At 28.3% G+C, this 20932-nt stretch overlaps 1 protein-coding gene, 1 long non-coding RNA gene and 1 pseudogene across 3 annotated transcripts in view; 1 reads left to right on the top strand and 2 right to left on the bottom strand.

The window, feature by feature from the left end:
• The window catches only part of LOC107162174 (uncharacterized), a 45639-nt pseudogene extending 43374 nt beyond the window's left edge, over positions 1-2265 (bottom strand). Inside the window, exons 1-2 of the transcript XR_016189722.1 lie at positions 342-2265; positions 124-274 (exon numbers count right to left, since the gene is read on the bottom strand). The product of XR_016189722.1 is annotated as an uncharacterized LOC107162174 (transcript). The remainder of the gene's footprint in view (positions 1-123; positions 275-341) is intronic.
• A 4048-nt stretch (positions 2266-6313) lies between these two features.
• LOC149060868 (E3 SUMO-protein ligase ZBED1-like) lies at positions 6314-8689 on the top strand. Its single transcript, XM_089230762.1, has 4 exons — positions 6314-6525; positions 6736-7184; positions 7258-8177; positions 8375-8689. Exons 1-4 carry the CDS (start codon positions 6314-6316, stop codon positions 8687-8689), a joined length of 1896 nt encoding a protein of 631 aa, XP_089086888.1.
• A 1647-nt stretch (positions 8690-10336) lies between these two features.
• LOC149060867 (uncharacterized) lies at positions 10337-12699 on the bottom strand. The gene is made up of 3 exons (XR_016189713.1): positions 11840-12699; positions 10601-10712; positions 10337-10424 (listed from the first exon to the last, which is right to left on the bottom strand). It is a non-coding gene; the product is annotated as an uncharacterized LOC149060867 (long non-coding RNA).
• Between the last annotated feature and the right edge of the window lie 8233 nt (positions 12700-20932).

The raw sequence follows: 20932 nt of genomic DNA, 5'->3' as shown, positions 1-20932 counted from the left end.
CTAGTCATAATACACCATAATTTAATGACAATTCACACATGAATGGTATATCATTCCGCAATAATTAAACAATATAAAAATAATTAGCATAATGATATAATACGTATATAGTAAAACAAAAACCTTTTGTCGTCCAAAATTGCGTATAAGCTCTGGAACATGGACACATGTTCAGGTAGAATGTTCAGCTGTTCGCTGTTGTTGATTAGTTTGGTAAGAAACGGCTGGAATATCTGAATGTGCGTGTTCAGAGCTTCGTAGTAATGTTCGTCTTCTGAGGAAAAATATTCAAGAAGAGGTAATAGTTAGGTTAGGTTAGGTACACAAAGATAACAACATACCTCCAGGAGCCAGATTGTCATTTAAAGATGTTTGGGTTGCATTCCGGGATGGGCCATCGGTGTCTTCCATGGCTTCGTCAAAAATGTGTTGATACGTTACTGAAGAGTAGGAATAGACACTTACGCAACCACGGTCTGATAGCAAATAAAAAAATGAACCGATCGGTTAGGTAACAAAACCGGTGGCTATTCTAGAAAGATGTAGTGAAGGGGGAGGGACTCAGTTTACGGCGGTGCCAAGTGTATCAGCGAAAAATCTGGTGTGGGCACGCCGATGGTACCGTAGAAATGGCGAAACTATTTAACCTATTCCACGACGGAATCAGAAATAACGATATTGTCACTATGGAAACTATTATTATCGGAGCCGGAGGAAAACACGTTATCGCCCAACTGTCAAATATTTACAAATCACGTTGTGACTAACGACAATCCACATTAGCATCGAGTTAACAAACATTAGTTTAGATCGTCGGGGTGAAATAAAATCGAACGGATTACGCTAATATTCAGGGACTCTACACTAAATTGCTCACACATACACTATGCGCGGGAAGGCATCAACGAAACGACGGTCAGGCACAAAATTAACGAACGCTAAACACTCAAACTGACGAAGACTGATCACAATGGCGTCATTCCGTGTGCGAACGCCAGACTAGACTGTACTGCAATGGTAACGGTGTACGATTGACTTGATAATGATAGGAGGGTCGCGGGGTGCAGTGTGTTGCTGGTCAGCGTCGTCAAAACCGTTTTCGTTTAGTGAGAGTGATGAAGAGGGGGGAAACACGTGCGTGTTATCACAGAATATTATACCAAGTCTACAGTCTTCTGATTTCCGAATTCGTACTACGCATCGCGACGTCGTGAATTTAATATAAAATACAATATTTATTTCAGAAACAGACAACTACGATCCCGACCACGTTTATAGGTTGTCTCTTAGGTCTATGACTATCGTATACTCGTAATATCGTCCAATCATGTTGGCCACCTTTGTTCACGCATGGATTTACCACACGTCTCTTTTTTACAGTGTTGTCCGCCACGCGATAACGAAAACGCGCCACACTGAAACACAAACGGCGGCCAAAATTTATATTGCTGTGGCGATAAGGCACTTATCACCACTTACTCTCACTACCACGCAATATGCACCCCTTTTTAACATTTTTATATTATATTCGTGAATTTTGTATTTTATATTGTATTCGTAATTCGATATGTTTGATGTTGTATACGACTTTTATATTTTTTTTTAGGTTCCTTGCTCAAACGATCACGCTCCCCACTCGCTACGACGGAATCTCGTCCAGCAACAGAAACGATGCCGCCGTCCAATCGGCCATTGTTCTCTTCGCTCAACACCGTCGAACGAGTAACAACCTTAACGACCGAGCACGCAACGAGCAGCCCTCGGCGCCATTTTTTCCCAACGACCGCACGCGCACTGTATGCGATCAACACAGCTCACGCCTAGGTCTCCTTTAGTTATGTAACGACTTTTATCGATAATAAATAGTAATAACAACTCTTCCGATGCAATATATCCGTAACAAAAATTTATCACAAACTTGTCCTCATGCTCGTTAACGAAATACCTTCCAAACAGGGAGTCAGAACGCTCGACGTAAGTTTTGGGCACGGGTTGGTTGACACCACTGTCAACCACCGACGCGACCGGTTCGACACAGACACACAACCACAACCGTCTGTGTACAATTTTGCGTTGCCGTTAGTGAGTAAAACACAATGTGGAGAAGATATGGTGATAATACTCGGCCAAGCAAAAACAAGTGGATTATATATTTTGAGTTAGAATAAAATTCAATGGGAGCAAGACAAGCTTCGAAAGCCGGTTGTTTTTATAATAACATTAGCCACTATCCAAACAAGCGAAAGTTGAATATCCTGTATCAGTTCACACAATTTGTTAAATAGTTTTTAATGTAATTCTTGAAATTTAATTATAATATATATTTGTTTTTAATTTTATGTTTATTTGCCATATTATAGATTACAGTTGTAACTTGTATGAGTGTTATGCCTTATAAATTATACCCAGGTTTGAGTACTAATTTATATAAACTATACAAATATAAATAGTAAACTAGATTGATTTATTATTACTGACATAGTAGTGTGTGCAGTGGCGTATTTAAAGGGGCCCCACCACCTAACCTTCAAACTCTATAAACACTATATAGTTCTATGATATTAAAACTACCGGTTTTATGATATGTGCTTATAAATATATGTAAATTAAATAATTTTAACGTTGTTGTTATGTATCTATGTTATTTTTTTATGGTGGGACTGACTACTGGATACAGGTATTTGTGAAGGGTGATATTTAAAATCTGCCCCCCCCCCCCCCCCCCCAGGGAAATGACATATTCATAAACCCAGCACCAACTAGAGAGCCTAGATATTAAAATAAATATTTAAGACTCTCTAGGAACTATTAGATATATATTTATGATATATGATGTTCGTAATTCATCATTATCTACGTAGTAATTAGAGTTAATTAGTTCTTCAAATGCAGAAATAACATTATCAACAGGTACAAAAGCAAGAGCCGATAATTTTTTTATTTCGTGGGATAATATTGCGTCTGTGGAATATCTATTCTTTAATCCACACGATTGCAATTTTCGCCATAAGCACTGGGTAAAATGAAAAAAACATCCATGTATTTTAACATCAGTTTATAATTCTTTAAATGATTTTATAAATGCTTGTTCGAAATCTATCACAATATCATTTGGTTGTAAATTTGGTTTGAGTATATTAATTTGATTTAGTACTTCGGAATAACTATTTTCGTTTTTATTACACATTAATATAGATATGAGTGGATATACAGTGCAGTCAATGTTACCGTGAATAGTATACAGTTGATTAAATATATTGGGTACAGATTTAAACGTTCCATTTGCGAACCATATATCGGAGTCATTCAGTATATTTAAATTTTCATTTGTTGTGAATATCAATATTCTGTTATTAATATCCCAATTTTCATTATGTTTACTGTCATATAGCAAAAAATGTAAATTACTTAAGGTTAATGTGTATTCGCTAGGTATTACTAAAGAATCAACGGTCACAGAGTTGGACGGAGGTACATTATTTCGATTTCGAGAACGTTGAATTGTTCGACTAAGCTCAATAGTTGAAGGTAACCAAGCTGCAATTGGCATAGATGACTGAGAAAATGACTCGCTTATAATATTTCTTGTTGTCTGATTAGAATCACTAGCTTTTTTTATTCGTTCTACAACCTTCTTTGCTTGTATGTATAATGTGTACTATATAGATACACTCTTAAATATATGTTTTAACAATTGACAATGTGTTAAAGAATTTTTGTTACATCTCTAACATCTCGTTTGTCTTTTCTTTCAATTTATTATTATATCTTAAATTATTCATTTATTCCAGTAATTATATAACAATAATTATTTTCAAAGATAACTTATTGATAAGTGATCAAAGGAAATAAAAATGTACTGAAACAATAATTATAAAGCTATCTTTTTGATATTGTTTTTTACAGTAGAACCTCTATTATACAAACCCTCTATCACCTTTTTAAATATTTAATAAAAGTTAAAAACAATATTTAAATTGGCTTATTTGTTATTTGAATTGTTAGATTATTACAGTAGTTATTACATCTTGCACTTAGGTTGTATATAAACCTAAGAATCAATGCATGTTTTTTTTTTAACTTCACAATATAGTCCAATACTACTAAGTACTAGATGTCTAGACTGTCATTTTTACAAAATACACTTTTTACCCATAGGACATAGGTGTCTTTTTATACTACCAATACCAGTGGCGTACCTGTGAAACATTTGGGGGGGGGGGCATAAATTAATTGCACAATTTTTTATGGTTATAAATTATAATATAATCTGAAACAAACATAGACATAATAAGATATGGACTGCTAGTAGAGAGAGAAGTAAATAGTCTACATCAATAGAAAGAGACAAGACATAACTTAGGTATCATGGAAGATATTATATAATTTCATGGAGTTAAGAACACATTTATCAATTTGAAATGGTTTTATCACAGACATTTTGGCGGGCCGTCAATATTCAATAATTACTTTATTAAATATCTATTACATTATTACTTCGATGAAAGATTTTTAAACAACAATAACAAAGTAAGTCACAGTACAAAAGACCTTTAAAAAGAGAAAACAAAAGTGACATATTTAATTTTATTGAAAACTCCATTAAATACTTGCAATCATTATAGGTACTGTGAAATTGGTAAAGATGGTAGTAAAACAATAGTTCCTGTCATCAAATCCACTAGAAAAACTGGATTCATTGGATTAATAATTTCATTACAAAGCATCAAAAATATGTTTATTGATCTAGTTATGACAAAAGAATTAGATTTTTTATTAACATATAAAATGAGCCAAGATCACCTTGAAATATTTTTCTCAGCTATCCGTTCAAGAGGAGGTTTTAACAATAATCCCACTGCTTTACAGTTTGAAAGTTCTTTTAAAAGACTATTGGTTCATACATAAATAATTACATCATCTGGAGCAAATTGTATGGTGATGGATATGACAAAGATTTTGTGGGTCAGTAGTAGCACTTCAAAACCTGTTGAAAATTCCAATATTTATTTAGATATGGTATGTGCAGAAATAGAAGATGACGACATTAATTTCAATACAAACCGATTTAATGTTTACAACAAGTCATTGAAGATATTGTGGAGTACATAGCAGGGCTCATTGTCCGAAAAATTTCACGGAAATTAATTTGTGACGAATGTACTGAAGTTTTGACTCGAACTAATACCGAAAGTGGATCATTAATAAATATTAAATCACGTGGAGGATTAATAAACCCATCAGTAGATGTTATCTATTTATGTAAAGTGGCTGAACGAATTTTTAACTCTTATAAAAATTTGATACCAATTAAACCCAATAGCAAGGGCAAATGCCCCTGTTGCCCCCCCCCCACAGGTACGCCACTGACCAGTACTCAAGGCTGGGAATTAATGAGATAGAACATTTAAGTTAAGGTTACTTTTTTTTAAATCTAATTTCTAACTTAACGAGTTTAATTTTTTTATGTTATTCAATAACTTATGAGTTAGTTTATTTTATTCCTAAACAACAGATGAAAATATTTTCAATTTTATAAAAATTAGTTATATGAAAATAAAAATAATAATATTAAATATTAAATATATTAATCAATAAATAAGAATCTACAATTATAGTTATTATATTGCAGATTCACAGAATATATACACACCAATATTATAATAATGTAATCAGAAATTGTATAAGGGTAACTGTGTCATAAATAATAGAAAAATATAATTATTTATTTTCAATATACCATACATGTTTGAAAACTCATTACTCACCTAGGCTAGTACCTATACCTAATCATTATTAATATTATTTTTACTTATTATTAGATTTGTATTCATTCTTGGAACTAAAGCAATCACTTGGCCTGTTTATGCAAATAATGCAAGCCCGTAGTTACGATATAGTGTAGTTCATACTAGGGCTGTTCGATTGTTTCGATTAATCGACTGGAGCATCGATTAATCGATAAAATCGATTATTTTTTAAAAAGTATTCACCACCGATTAATCGCATTACCCGATTAATCGAATTATCAATTAACCGAAACGAATATACATTTTTAACGAACACGGTATCAAGTATAACCGTGGTCGCCAAGGTAAAAATATTATACCATACTTTGACTATCAACATTAAAATAAATGATAATACAGTCTATAGTTGTTATAGTTAGGTTACTAGGTTAGGTAAGTATACTGAAACTGATTTCCAGTATTCGTGTTATTAAGCAGTGAGCACATGTTTTAGCGTCCGACTGCCGTTTCGTCTTTAGTTTTTACTTAGCAGCTTGGCTTGAATTTAAAGCTTAGTCATCAAAATGAGTCAAGTGTGGAACGTTTTTAAAAAGTCTGAATGTGGTCTAAGAGCGAAGTGTGAAATCTGTCTCAAAAACTTGTCGAACTCTGGTACGAATACCACAAATCTCTGGAATCACTTGAAATCGGTTCATAAATATAAATATCACGAACTAGACAGATTAAAAAGAGGTACAGAAGACATAGATGATGATTTAGAAACCAGCGTAGATAGGTAAGTTCCAACTTTTAATTTCAAACATAATCATTAATAATTATCTGCTACGTTAACAGTACGTCAGTGGTCAGTACCTACCTACTTGTATTTTTAAAGATGAATTTATTACAACATTTTTGGTTTTTTAGTATTTATATTAACATTTTATGTTTTAACTTAAATTTTTAGTTCAACCATTACTCACGACCTATCAATGGATAATATCAGAAATATTCAAAATGAATCAAGTGATACTCAAACAAGTCTAACAGATGAACAAACTTCAGCTGCAAGTAGTAAAATAGTAAAAATTGGTCATGTCCAGCAAACTTCCATAACTGCATTCACCTTCAAATCTATGCCAAAATGTACAAAATTAAAACTAGATAAAGCTCTAGCATATTTTATATCATTAAATATGACTCCATATAGTATTGTAGAAAAAGAAGGATTTAAATTGTTTACAAAAGCGTTAAATCCGAGTTATCAATTACCAAGCAGAAGTACTCTGACTAATAAAAGAATTCCAGATTTATTTAAAGAGACAAAGCTAAAGATTGAACAAATATTGTCAGAAGTTCCATTTTTATCAATAACTACAGATTGTTGGACTTCTGTTGCCAATAAAACATTCATAGCTATCACTTGCCACTTTTTGGACGTATGTTTTAACCTTGGTAAATATTTAATTAAAACGTCTCTAGTATTTAAAATAATGTTGTTTAAGTTATTATTTTTTTATACTTTCAGATAGTGTTTGTCTGGGATGTGAAGAGCTTAGTGAAAGTCACACAGGGGAAAATATCGCAGATGTCTTACAAGTTATTTTGATGGAATACAATTTTAAATTTGACAAAGGAATCTCTATTAGTGCTGCTACAACGGACTCTGGAGCAAATATCATTAAAGCTATTAACAATTTAATGGTACCCCATGTGCCTTGTTTTGGTCATAGCTTCAACACTTCGGTCCAAAAAGTTTTTTCTCTACAAGAAATAAAACCTATCATAGAAAAAGTGAAAAAAATACAAAACATATTTGCTTATAGCTGGATGGCTGCAAAAGAATTGAGTATTGAACAAGAAAGGTATGGATTCAAGTTAACTAAATTTCCCTCTTTTTCAAAGACAAGATGGTGGTCTATGCTAGATGTTTTGGATGTGGTTATATCTCAAGAACTTCCGCTTTCATCATTTCTGAGAACCCACAAAAAAGGTGTGCATAAAGAAAAAATGCTAACAGAAGATGAAATGAAAATAATAAAAAATATCTTGTTAGTATTGAAACCAAAACGGGTAATATCTGATAATTTATCTGCAGAATCTTATGTAACAGCATCTGCAATTCTTCCTGTAATAAAAATGTTGGAAAATAAAATGCAATATCAAGAGTTACAAACTGACAATGATATGGGTCATGATAATTATTTTGACCCCCTGTTAAAAAATCTATTTTTCAAAACAACTATTGATGTACTTCATACTCGGTATAACAATTCAATAATATTGCAATTTTGTACTGCTTTGGATCCAAGATTCAAATTAGAACAGTTTAATTTTGATAATGCAGAAGAAACTTTATTCAAAGATACATTACAAGTAGAATGTCTACGAAACTGGAAATATTGGCAATCCAAATCTGATTCACCATCATTTAGTTCTAGTACAATGGTACATCAAAATAAAAAAAACTAAAGGATTATCACTTTCCGCTATTTTCAACTCTGAATTTGGCTCAGAAACAATTAATATGGTAAGAATATTTTAAACAATTTGAATATTTAATATTATTACACTAATACAGTAATACATATATAGATATTATTGTTAAATGTACTAATTATTATTGTTTTGTCTATTTACTGTAGGACCAATTACAAGATTCAAATTCTACACCTGTAATGTACATTTCAAAAGAAATTAGTTCTTATTTTCAACTTCCTAAAATTTCATATGAACAAGATCCGATAAAGTGGTGGTCATTAAATAATAGTATGTTTCCTATTCTTGCAGTGACTGCTAAAAAGTTATTAAGTGTACAAGCTACCAGCGTAGCATCAGAAAGAGTCTTTAGTCGTACTGGGAATATAATAACAGACACTAGGGCATCATTGACCGATGATCATTGTAGTCAACTTATATTTTTGTCAATGAACAAAAAATATGTGAGCAATCCACTTTAAATGTTCCTTTTAAATATATGATTTAAATATTTTATATAAGTTACTATTACCAAAAAAGTGTTGTTTTTAATTTTAAATTTTTTTTTTTTTTTAAATTATAGTATTAAAAGAAAGTAATTTCTTATGTGTACTTAAAAGAAAACAAGTTTCTTTTAAATTTTTTTAAATGATTATTTAAATATTGTACAAAATTTACTATTGTTTTGTTTTGTTTTTGTTTTTAATTTTGTTTAAAAAAAAAAAAAAAATAGTATTTAAAAAAAAGTTATTTCTTATGTGTAATTGAAAAAACAAGTTCCTTTTTAATTTTCTTAAATGATTATTTAAATATTGTACAAAAGTTACTATTGCAGTCTGAATTACTAAAAAAGAATGTTTTGTTTTGCTTTTAATTTTAATTTTGTTTTTTAAAAAGGAATATAGTATTTAAAAGAAAGTTATTTCTTATGTGTAATTGAAAAAACAAGTTTTTTAAGTTTTTAAATGATTATTAAATTTAAATATTATTACATAAGAATATAAGATACTATTAAAGTATTAATAAAGAAAAATGTTTTATTTTGTTTTGTTTTTCATTTTATTTTGTTTTTACAAAAAAAATATATAATTATAATTTAAAATTATATTATTTATATAGTGTGTAAAACTAAGTTATTTCTTATGTATACTTAAGTCTTAAAAGGAAACATTTTTTTTTTAAATGATTAAGTATTTAAATATTGTTACAAACGTTACTATTACAGTACTTCCAAAAGAAGTGTTTTATTTTGTTTTGTTTTTAATTTTGTTTTACAAAAAAATATATAATTATAATTTAAAAGAAAGCCATCTCTTAATAGTGTACTTAAAATAAGTATATTAAATATTAAGTAATCTAACGAGTAACAATAAGTCATTGCATTTGAAAAATCTTAAATGAGTAAACCATAAACCTAGCAGGAAATATAATTCAGCAATGCTCAAAACCATTCAACTTTTATCGATTGTTTTAATCGATTAATCAATTGTTTTTATATATTAACCGATTGTTTTAATAGATTAATCGATTGTTTTAATAGATTAATCGATATGTCTGACTATTTCAACAATCGAGCACTCTAGCACTTCTTGAAAAAAATCTTCGATTAATGGAAATTTTCGATTATTTAGTACTTTTGACAATCGAGTATGTATTATGACAATCGAACAGCCTTAGTTCATAACATTCATGGACTCATGGTATTTACTATTTTCCTAATTAAATAAATGAACTAGCTTTTTAAGCTATTAAATATTTTATTCTTAGTATTAATTAAATAATATTTGATACTATAAATTGTGTAAACAATTTAGTTATTACCAATTAATTTTATTCTATAAAAGTAATTTAATTTTTTTTTTTTTGATTTCATTGAATTAAAGTATAATGTAACCTACAGATTTTAATAAATATATTTATTTAAAAATTTAAGATATTTATTGAATTACTACCTATGTTAATTGTTAGCTATTAAAAATATAGGTACAATTATTAATTTTATATGAAAAAAGTAACTGAATTTTAACTAAGTTAAGTTACTTTTACTTTCTAATTAACTTGTAACTTTAAACTTAACTTACATTTTCTATATTAACTTAACCCAACGAGTTAAAAAAATAGTAACTTGCCTAGATTTGCAGTTATACTATAGTAGACTGCAAAACTGTTCTATATTCTTATGGGATATTTTGATTACAATTCTATACTTCTTAAGTCCTAAACCATGAAAAACAAAAAAAGAAATTATTAAAGTTATCAAAAATAAGATGATTGAAAGCATTATAGTTATTTTCACGTGGTCAGAATGCATGTTGATGCGCCATAAGTCTTAACTATAATGAACAAAGTTTTAAATTATAATTTAATATTTACCCACTGATTGTATAACTAACCTTACTGGCATCTGGTACAGTCATATTGTTTGTATGTTATATCAGAGGTATTCAAACTCTTTCATTCCGCGGCTCCTTTGGGTGTTCACGATATTTTGACAGTTCTTAAATTCTTATAAAAAAAAATGAAACAACACACAGATACAATAATATGGCCAATATGGATGATAATAACCTTTAGTAAGTGACCTTAGTACTAGAAATAAAAGTTCAAATGATCACGTGATGTGTTTTGTTTTCATTTCCATAATAATGAAAAATAATATTTGTAATAGTTAAACATAACTTAGGTATTATGTTAGTTTCCAATGCTTTGACGTGGCTCCTTTCGCAAACTCTTGCGGCGCCCCTGGAAGCCACGACACACAGTTTGAAAACCTCTGGGTTATATAGTATTAACGCTATAATGTTACCTCTTTAATTTTTTATTAGACTAAGATCTAGACAAACAATTTATAAGTTGAAATATTTGTTTCTAAATGCAAATGTTCTAAAAAATTTATTTTCTATCTCAATAACTGTGTCTATAAACAATTAAAGAAACAAGATTAACATATACATAATTACATTTTTAGAGTGACCCTTAAAATAAAGATTTTGATCTTAGTAAAGATTTTACCAACAAACTCCATTTCTCTAATGGTTTGCTTTATGTTTTAACATAAGCATGTCAGCAACATCTGAAGTATGTTATAAAATGTATGTTTTATAATTAGTATTGTTGCTAATTTGACATTCTGTTGATTTTTCCCTGTATAAATTATAGGTTTAAAGAAAATGTATTTAATTATTTAATTATTATTAAGTGAGAAAATTTAGAAAATTATAGTGGTATAAAATACATTCAAATATACTAAATTTTTTTAGTAAAATAATTTGTAACAAAAAATATCAGATTTATTTGATAAATTTAAATAGAAAACACTTAATATCAACGAATTACTTCATATAACTATATAAGATAACTCTATTTAAATGTAATTAGTAGGGAATGGACTAAAATGTAGAAGCATATTTTTATTAAAATATGATAATTTAAGATTCAAAATATTTTAGATATTTTTACATATTTTGGTATAATTACATATTTCACTAATTCGTAAATATTCGTAAACATATTTTATCATTTCATTATTTATAGGTTTTCAAGCCATGTTGCAGTTGACAAAAACGGCCATTTATCAGTATATTGTTAATATTTAGTAGTTATTGTTAGTTTTACATTAGTAATCTTATTACCTATATCAAGACCAGTATAATGTTGGTTGCTAGATTCAACACTGTATGCTTGAGCAGCTGCTAGGCTTCCCAGCAATGATTCAGATTGATCTGCATGCACCGGAACACTGTACAGTCAACTCCGCTTTATTGGGACACATTAATTTGTGTTTATGTTGTCACAATGAAACGAATAAAAAAAATAAAAAAAACATAAAAATTTGTTGAAAAACTGATTACAAAATACATATTAATACGTATACATACTTATTACACTATAAATTATTTATAAATACAAAAAAAAATTGTATAATTGATAAATAATATTTTTTTATTTTTTTTATTTTATTTAGAAATAAATATTCCATAAAAAGGATATATCCTATAAAATGGTAGGTATAAAAATGTCTCGATTATCCGGATTCGTAGCCTAAATAAGCGGTGAACGTTTACACTACAACTATTTATTTGTTTTCTATTTGAAATTTGAAAAAGTGTTCCGTTTAAGACGTCGTCCTTATCAACCAGTAAGTGTCAATTAAGCAGAATCTACTAATGTATAATTGTGAAATTATTATATAGTTAATTCAATGATTAAAAATTTAAAAATATTAATTTATTTATTCTAACTCATTAACATCTAGCAGTATTATCAGACTTGATCCGGGTTTGCTAATCTATTTTCTATCATTTTCAGTTTTATTTCAATAGAAATATTGAAATACAATCCATTTTAAACACAACTTCAATGATTAATTTTATGACTTCTTACCTATTAAATCTGTACACTTTTTTGTTGAAATCACAAAAAACTAGAGGGCTACTCAAGTACCCAACAAAATATTATAATATTAAAAGTTATTTTATTATTTTAAAAATATTGTAAAAGTATTATTATTATACGCTTTTAATAGTAAGTTTTCTTATTAATTTATACAAAATTATGTATATCATCTTACGTCGGGGCTCGGACAAATGTCAACTTCCCCCAGAACTTGGGAAAGATGATGAATTTTATTATTTTTATTTACTAAAAAATCAATTGGTTTAAAACAAATAATGTAGCCTTTGATAATTGTTAACAACTTTTTAACAAGTTAAATATTATTACTGATGCAAAATATAGACCATATGATTATCAAAAACGTCCATAAGTCTTCACTACCTAAACAAGACACAAAAACATACATGAATTTCACACACAAGTTTCAAATTTTTACCTAATATTGCCTATCTTGAACTCCTTACAAACAATTTGTTACATTTTTGTTAATGTTTTAATATTAAAATATCTTACTATGAATTAAAGCAATATTATAGACTAAAGTTACCTAAAAAGAACGCCTTACAAAATTATCGGTATCTACTATTAACCGAAAAAAGCAAGCATACAATGAATCATTGAATTTAATTGATAGATGTCGTTGTTAGTACTGCACAACGACATAAATACAGTACATACATTATTATTTATTAAGCACTTTACTTTTTTAACATTCATAATAAAATACTGATAATTTTTCAATTAAATAATTATGAATATTTTATTGTCTAACCAATGGAAATACTATATTTTATAAACAATGTATATATAATGTACTGAAATCGAGAATTTACCGTTTTTATTTCGATTTTAGCCTTTCCTCTAAGTGGATTTTCCTCATACGTTAGTTAGTTATTTTTTGTCCAAAAGTCATAAAACGTTGTCATCAATAATATGCAATAGTACATAAAGTAGATAATAAATTACCAGCTACTATTTAATATCTTGATCGATTATACATATAGAATTCAAAATATAAAAGTGGAACAGTGTTCCGTCACCTCGCCAAGTACTCACAAAATATATTCAAGTATATACTTACTCTTATGTAAATGAAATTAATTATTGCTCAGTCTGCTATAAATAAGAGGCATAAAAAAACATTCTAATTCTAGTATTTTTCGTGACTAATAAGTAATAAGTATTGAAATAGAATTGATGTACTTATGAAATTATAAATACTAAATAATAATCAACGGTTTTACATCTTCTTTTATTACCTTTTAAGCGACATGGAGACTGGCCTCATTTCACATGTCAAGGTTTCGAAGATGGTTCTTAGTTAACAAGACAAGTTCAATTATATAAGAGATGGGTGGAGGGTCGGTGATTACTACCCGATTTGCTCCGGAGTACTGACGCTGCCATGTGCAAGTTGCTGAGTGGCTACCTCGGAATCGAACCCCGGGGCAGGGGCGGATGGGCCCATCGGGAAATCGGGAATCTTCCCGATGGGCCGGTTCTTATAAGGGCCACTTTATTTACTTTATAATTACAAAAATAAATTATATTTTTGTATAATAAGAAAAATTAAATATGAAAGTATTATTTTATTTTGGTACTTATTACTTTATTAGTACATTCGTACTATTAGTGGCCGAAAAAGTGTACGATAAACAACAAATTCCTTATTTATAAATCAGGTTGATGCATTTATTATTAATGCTAATAATAAACTAGAATCATTTATTGATGAAAATGAAGAAGAGTTGGACATAACTATTGAAACTGAGTTACCAAAATTAAGATTAAGGAAAAAAAAAAGCTTTTGAAGAGTTAACAGAAGATGACCCAATAGTTGATCCATTTAACAAATTTACTGTAGAAATATATAATTATGTGATGGATAAAGTAGTAGAAAGTATGGAAAAAAGATTCATTAAAAATAATCAAATATATATGGACTTGGCATGTTTGTCACCAATTCATTTTGATGATTTTATTAATGGGTTGCCACCAAATTCTTTAAGTGCGCTTGCCATAAAACTCAAAACATTTAATAAAGATATTACATTGGATAGCTTACAATTAGAGTTATTACATTTTGCCTCTAGTTGGAATAAATTAAAAATATCATTACATGAATCATATATAGATAATGATATTTCTGAGGATGATGATCTGAATATTTTGAAAAAGTCTTGTAATGAAAAAAAAGTGTGTAAAAATTGTGCTGTTTGCTGCTTTAATGTATTGATGAAATATAAGCTTTATAGTGATGCATATCAACAACTAACACTAGCTTATAAATATCTACTCACGCTTCCTTCAACTCAGGTAAAGCCTTAAATATTTTTATTGTTTTAGCTTAAATGTTATTTATTTATACTTTATTTGCTTTAAACTAGGTGGCTTGCGAACGATCTTTTTCAATTTTAAAAGTAATTAAAACTCGCTTGAGAAATACTATGAATGAAGATAAATTAGAAGCTTTTATGCTAATGGCTTCAAACATAGATATTTTGAGTAATGTAGATTCGGACCAAGTAATTGAACAGTTAAAAAACAAGAGTAAATTGCTTCTTAGAGAACTCAGTTATTAAATTAAGCCATTTAGGTACATGTACTTAACTATAAAATTTCATTCATAATATTATATTTATGTATTAAAAATGTAATTATTATTAATTAAATTATCTAATAAAAAGAATGATTGTGGAGACAACTGTCAATTGTTATTATTAAGTAAAGACAAGGCAATATGTTATGGACAGTTGGAAAAATAATAAAATGTATTTAATATTTATATAAAAAGATAGAACATTAAATGAAAGTTTAAATTGAACGTCTAAAATAATACCTTGTAATAACCTGTAATATGTTGAAACATTGTAATTTTAAATAAATAAAAAAAAATATTTAAAAGTGTAGTAAGATCAAACTTTAAGATCAAGTTAGAACAGGTTAAACTTATCTGACTAACGCACTACTGGTATAGGAAGCTTAAATATAAGTATTATATATTTTATTGATTTAAGGGTGAAACTAAATTTATTTTGAAATTTAAGTAAAACCATGTGTTTTTTTGGTTAGGGAAAGAGAGAGGGGGAGAGTTACATTTTCGATGAATGGGCCGGTTTGATTCTTATTTCCCGGGCCGAAAAAATTTGCCAATCCGCCCCTGCCCCGGGGTATTGTGTGCTTCAGAACATTAGTTCAGGCCCACTTCGAAATAATTATGAAAGAGTGAAATGATAATATAGATTCTATAGAAATAGAAATATCTAAAAAATAATTGCTCATTTAGGTAGTAAAAATAAAGTATCAAGTTGACTATACAATTTATATTGGATAGTTTAAATCAATTTTTGTCTCAATTCTTTTCAGACATTAAGATTAATTATAATTATCTAATGTGTTAACTGACGATTGAACCCTGTTACTAATAAATAATAACTAACAACCGATTATTACAAGTTACAACAAAAACTTATTAAGATATTAAAGTATGTTTTTTAATGAAAAGTACATTCAAGTTACTTTGATTACTGTTATTTGCATCCACTATCAAACAAATACACAGACCATTATTATGTAATTTAAAATAAAATTTAAAATTAAGTGATTAATGATTATAAATTATAATAGGAAAATGAAACAATGTGATGTTGAATTTAATATTCTTGATTCATCAATCAATCAATTAAACCGGGTAGAAGTACAACTGAAGCACTGTATGGGACGACCAAATTTTATCAAAGAGTTTTATGAAACGAATGAAAATATTAGATAAAAAATATCCTGATGCTTATTTGTGGAAGACGAGCATAAATAATCATTTATGGTGGTCATCTAAAACGTGTAAAGGGGATGGTTTATTACTTACACAAAAATTTACGTCAGTTCTTAAACACATTAGCAATATACATGAGTGGGAAGAAGATGGAATTATACAAAAATGTGAACATGAAACATTGAGCGAAGAATATAAAAATAATACATTATGGATACACCCAGATAGCGAGTCTTATAATGCTCTAAAAAAAATTTTATTGGCAAAAGATTTTTTAAAAGATCTCCAACATGCCAAACATTTTGTACACACAGGACGGTTAGAATCATACCATAACGTCAGATTAAAATACATGCCTAAAAGAATTCATTTAAAGTACAGTGGTATGCATATGCGTTCAATATTAGCTATTTTAGATCATAATAGTAACGTAAACAAAACTATGATTGGAGATAAAATGGTGTACTCTAAGCCCTTGGGGCGTTATACTATGAAAAATCGATATACATCTACAACCAATAATTGGCGTGCTGAAATAATGCAAAATGTTAAAGAAAAGTCTAAGATAAGTTTAATTTGCCAAAATCAAGATCAATTAATATCTGTACCAAAGAATATTGTATCTATTCCAAAACCAGATATAAATGAGTTGAGATCAAAAAAATATTCCAGATTTTTCAACGATAATAATTAAAAATGATTTTAAATGTTTAAAAAAAAAATATTTTTAATATTGTTAAAAATGTATTTTAATTTAAATATTATTTTAATACCTATACAAAGGAGATTTATGTAATACTTATATCTAAATGTATTTTACAATTATATCTAAAAATATTTGAAGGATCCTATGTTTATGTATATACTATATTATAATATTGTCTAGTTCAAAGGAGAACAGTTTAAACAAATACTAAATAAAATACATTGAACATTTTTTATATACTAAAATGTATTTTTTAAATATTAACAAAACATTCTTTATAAATTTAAAATGATGACATATAAAATGTGTTTTATTTAATTGGGTAATTTATTTCCATTTTTGAATCCAACATAAACTCCATTCATTTCTGGATATTTCTCTCTAATAGTTTTTACAACACAGGCTGGAATAACAACTCGTACACCTGATAAGGATAAATCTTATAAATAAATACTTTATATTATGGAATGGTATTAAAATATAGTAGATTATAATTTATTAGTTATAAACAGTTTAATATATAAAACAAAGGTATAATAATCATATTACCTTTTCCCAATGAAGACCATGAAAATCCAATGCGTATATTGTGTGTAACAAATGTACCACCATTAACTATTTGATAGGATTGACATACTAAGTAGTTTTTTTTTAGATTTATTATTTGTTTTTAGAATAATCTGATGACGGGTAATGTTTAGTATGTCTTCGTCTAAAACGATTTTTTTAAACAAATCACTCTCTGTTATACACTTATTTCCCGATCGTAAAGATGTAACTTTTTCAAATTCAGCACAACAAATACACTCGACATCGTTATTAAAAATACAACGCCGCCGCGAATGAATCCGTGACGTCACGCGTAATGTCAAGAATCACGATAACTAGCGAACGAATAGTCACAAGCAAATTTAAGTGGTATAATTTTTTTCGTTATAGTATGCACTATACTTTGAGCCATCGAAAATTTTATGAGTTGGATGGTCCTTTAAAAATGCAATAAAGGTCATTTCTTATTATTGTGTCCTAATGTCAACTCTATAGATGGTTTTGATTGGCGGTGCAGAGAAACATCGATCGATAAAAGTAAAAAAAAAGTGAAGTGCGATTTTCAACAATCCATTCGGAAATTTACTTTTTTCTCCAAGTCTCACCTGTCAATCTACCAAATCGTAATGTTTGCTTGCTGAACAAGTGTCACTTGAATTCATACGTAAACAAACGGACATAGCACGACAGACGTCTGTCGATTGGGGCTTTTTTCACCGGGAAGTTGTTTTTGACGGAATGATTATTCGACATAAAAAGATCGGTATGTATTACATTACATTTTTTATTTGATTTTAATTTTTCGAGCGAGCGAGTGACAATGCTGGTTGTATTATGTGTTTATATAAAAGTTAACTTTTAACTTTAAACCTAACTTACATTTTTCTATATTAACTTAATTTAACAAGTTAAAAAAAAGTTAACTTGCCCAGTCTAGGCAAACTGTGTAATCACTGCTCATATCCTACTACGACATAACTTACCCTGTGACCTACTTGAGGTGGCGTTGCATAGCAAGTCGAGGGATATTTTCGATTTGTGCGGAGCGGAGCAACGGCGCCGAGTGCCGCAACACGCACAGTCACATTTTTTGCATTTCACATTTTTACATTTTTTTAAATGTATTTTAACCCGATATCTACTTGAGGTGGATCTAATTGATTTTATATTATTTTAAATAAAAATAAATTTTTAATGTATTATTATATTTATATTACACAAAGCTATGTTAATAGTTAGATCCCATTACACTAAAAACTTCTTTATGTCATTACACACCGAATGAAAAATAAAAATTTCCAAAATGTTTAGGTATTGATATTTTTAACTCAAAAACACTATTTTTTGAAAAATTGAGCATTTTTAAGTTTAACATAAAAAATAAGTACGATAGATCAATTTTGATTTTACCAAAACATTAAGCATACAAATACTAACAATACAAAAAAAAAATTCTAAAAATACAATGTTTTGGTATTATCAATTTAAAAACCCGATTTTTTGAAAAATCGAGTATTTTGAAATTTTTTCAACATAACTTCTATTAGAAGTTTGAGCGACTTTTTTTTAAAGTGCCATCAAATTAAGCATACAAAAACACACTTTTTGAAAAAAAAAAATTCAAAAAATCGCTTGGGAGCTAAAGTAGAATTGTTCCGTATAAAATATACTAAGTTTCAAGTATTCAGAAATCACAATAATATTTTTTAAATACAACAAAGTATATAAGGTATATAAATCTGATTTCCTTCAAATTTAAATTTTAAATATCTATAAAATATAGTAAGTACATTTTTTGGATACTGTATAAACTAATTACTACGAGAAACCTAGTTTACAATTGTTAATAGTAATAAAAAATATTGAAAATTTTATACATTTTTAACTACCAAATGATTTATTCACTTTCGAGATTTTGATCAATTTTATCAATATTCAGACTTTAAATATTTAAAAAAAAAATTATGCATATATTTTTCAATTGCTATTATAAAAGCTTATGACAAATCCTATATCAAATTCTAAAACCTTAAATACATATAGAAAACATTTTATTGACATAATATTTTGAAAAAAAATATTGGAAATCTTGGAAATCTTGTACTGAATTTTGGATGGAACGAGGTACTGAGTCAAAAATCGAAGCACTCTTACTGTCCCAAAACGTGATGACAGAAACAAAAAAAAAATATTCATGGTTTTGACGAATTTTCGTCAATATTTGAACTTCAAATACTAATTTAAAAAAATTGTGCATATGTATTCTTATAATTTTTTAATCACTATAAGAATAACTTATGAGAAACTTTATTAAATTTTCAAGTATTTTGATAGGGCCAAAAAAATTTTACCGACACTTAAAAAAAATTTTTTTCAGAAAAATTGAAAATTTCAGTTGTCTATTAAATTAATAAGGCTATTTTTAATGAATTTTCACGTTTAAATTTTCATTTTTCGTTAATCCATTGACGAGATATAGTCTCCCAAAGTTGAATGGTTTTGGGGTGGTGTTTGTCCTGTGTAAATATGTTTACCTATTTTGGGGTACAACTTAGACTTAATTATCGTACTTACTGAATTTATTTGAAAAGTGTAGCCGTGTAGGAATTATGTTTTACGCTAGAGTACAAAAATCCCAATTGCTGCGGCAACTTTGGGAGACTATATATCTCGTCAACGGATTAACGAAAAATGAAAATTTAAACGTGAAAATTCATTTAAAAAATAGCCTTATTAATTTATGATATTATTAATATAGGTTGCCATTTAAACGTCAAAAGTTGATAGTCGTTTACCTACCTAATAAATATAAGGGTGAAAAACATTAAAAATTTATATAGTTTTAGAACAGCATAGGCCATAGATCTAAAATTTTGAAAAAAGTAAATAGTTTTTATAAATAATGAGTGTTTTACGCCTCATTAATCACCCTGTATAAGGTAGATGAGATAATACGATAATTGTATCTAAATATGAATTATTCAGACAATTTTTTTTAACTATTGCACATAACTTTGGAAGGCGAATACGACAAGCGTAGATGGAATTATTATATCATTATATTTATACAAAAAAAGAGCACATCGGATGAGCCTGCTACGAATAGAGAATGTGATATTATATTATTAGTATACACACAAAGCATCGCGATAATAACTCTTTATATTTTGTGAAAATAAAAATAATAATACGATATTTTAAGGTAATATTATATACATATTAATATTATGTATATGGCATATACGACGGTGCCTATTCCTATACCTAGGTAGGTATATAATTTATAATAATATATTGGGCGCC

Source organism: Diuraphis noxia, unplaced genomic scaffold, assembly GCF_037042655.1.
Source record: "Diuraphis noxia isolate RWA-SAM2 unplaced genomic scaffold, SU_Dnox_SAM2 contig0001, whole genome shotgun sequence".
NCBI classification, from domain to species: domain Eukaryota; kingdom Metazoa; phylum Arthropoda; class Insecta; order Hemiptera; family Aphididae; genus Diuraphis; species Diuraphis noxia.
The sequence above is the reverse complement of the archived record's forward strand: the minus strand, read 5'-3'. Positions and strand labels throughout refer to the sequence as shown.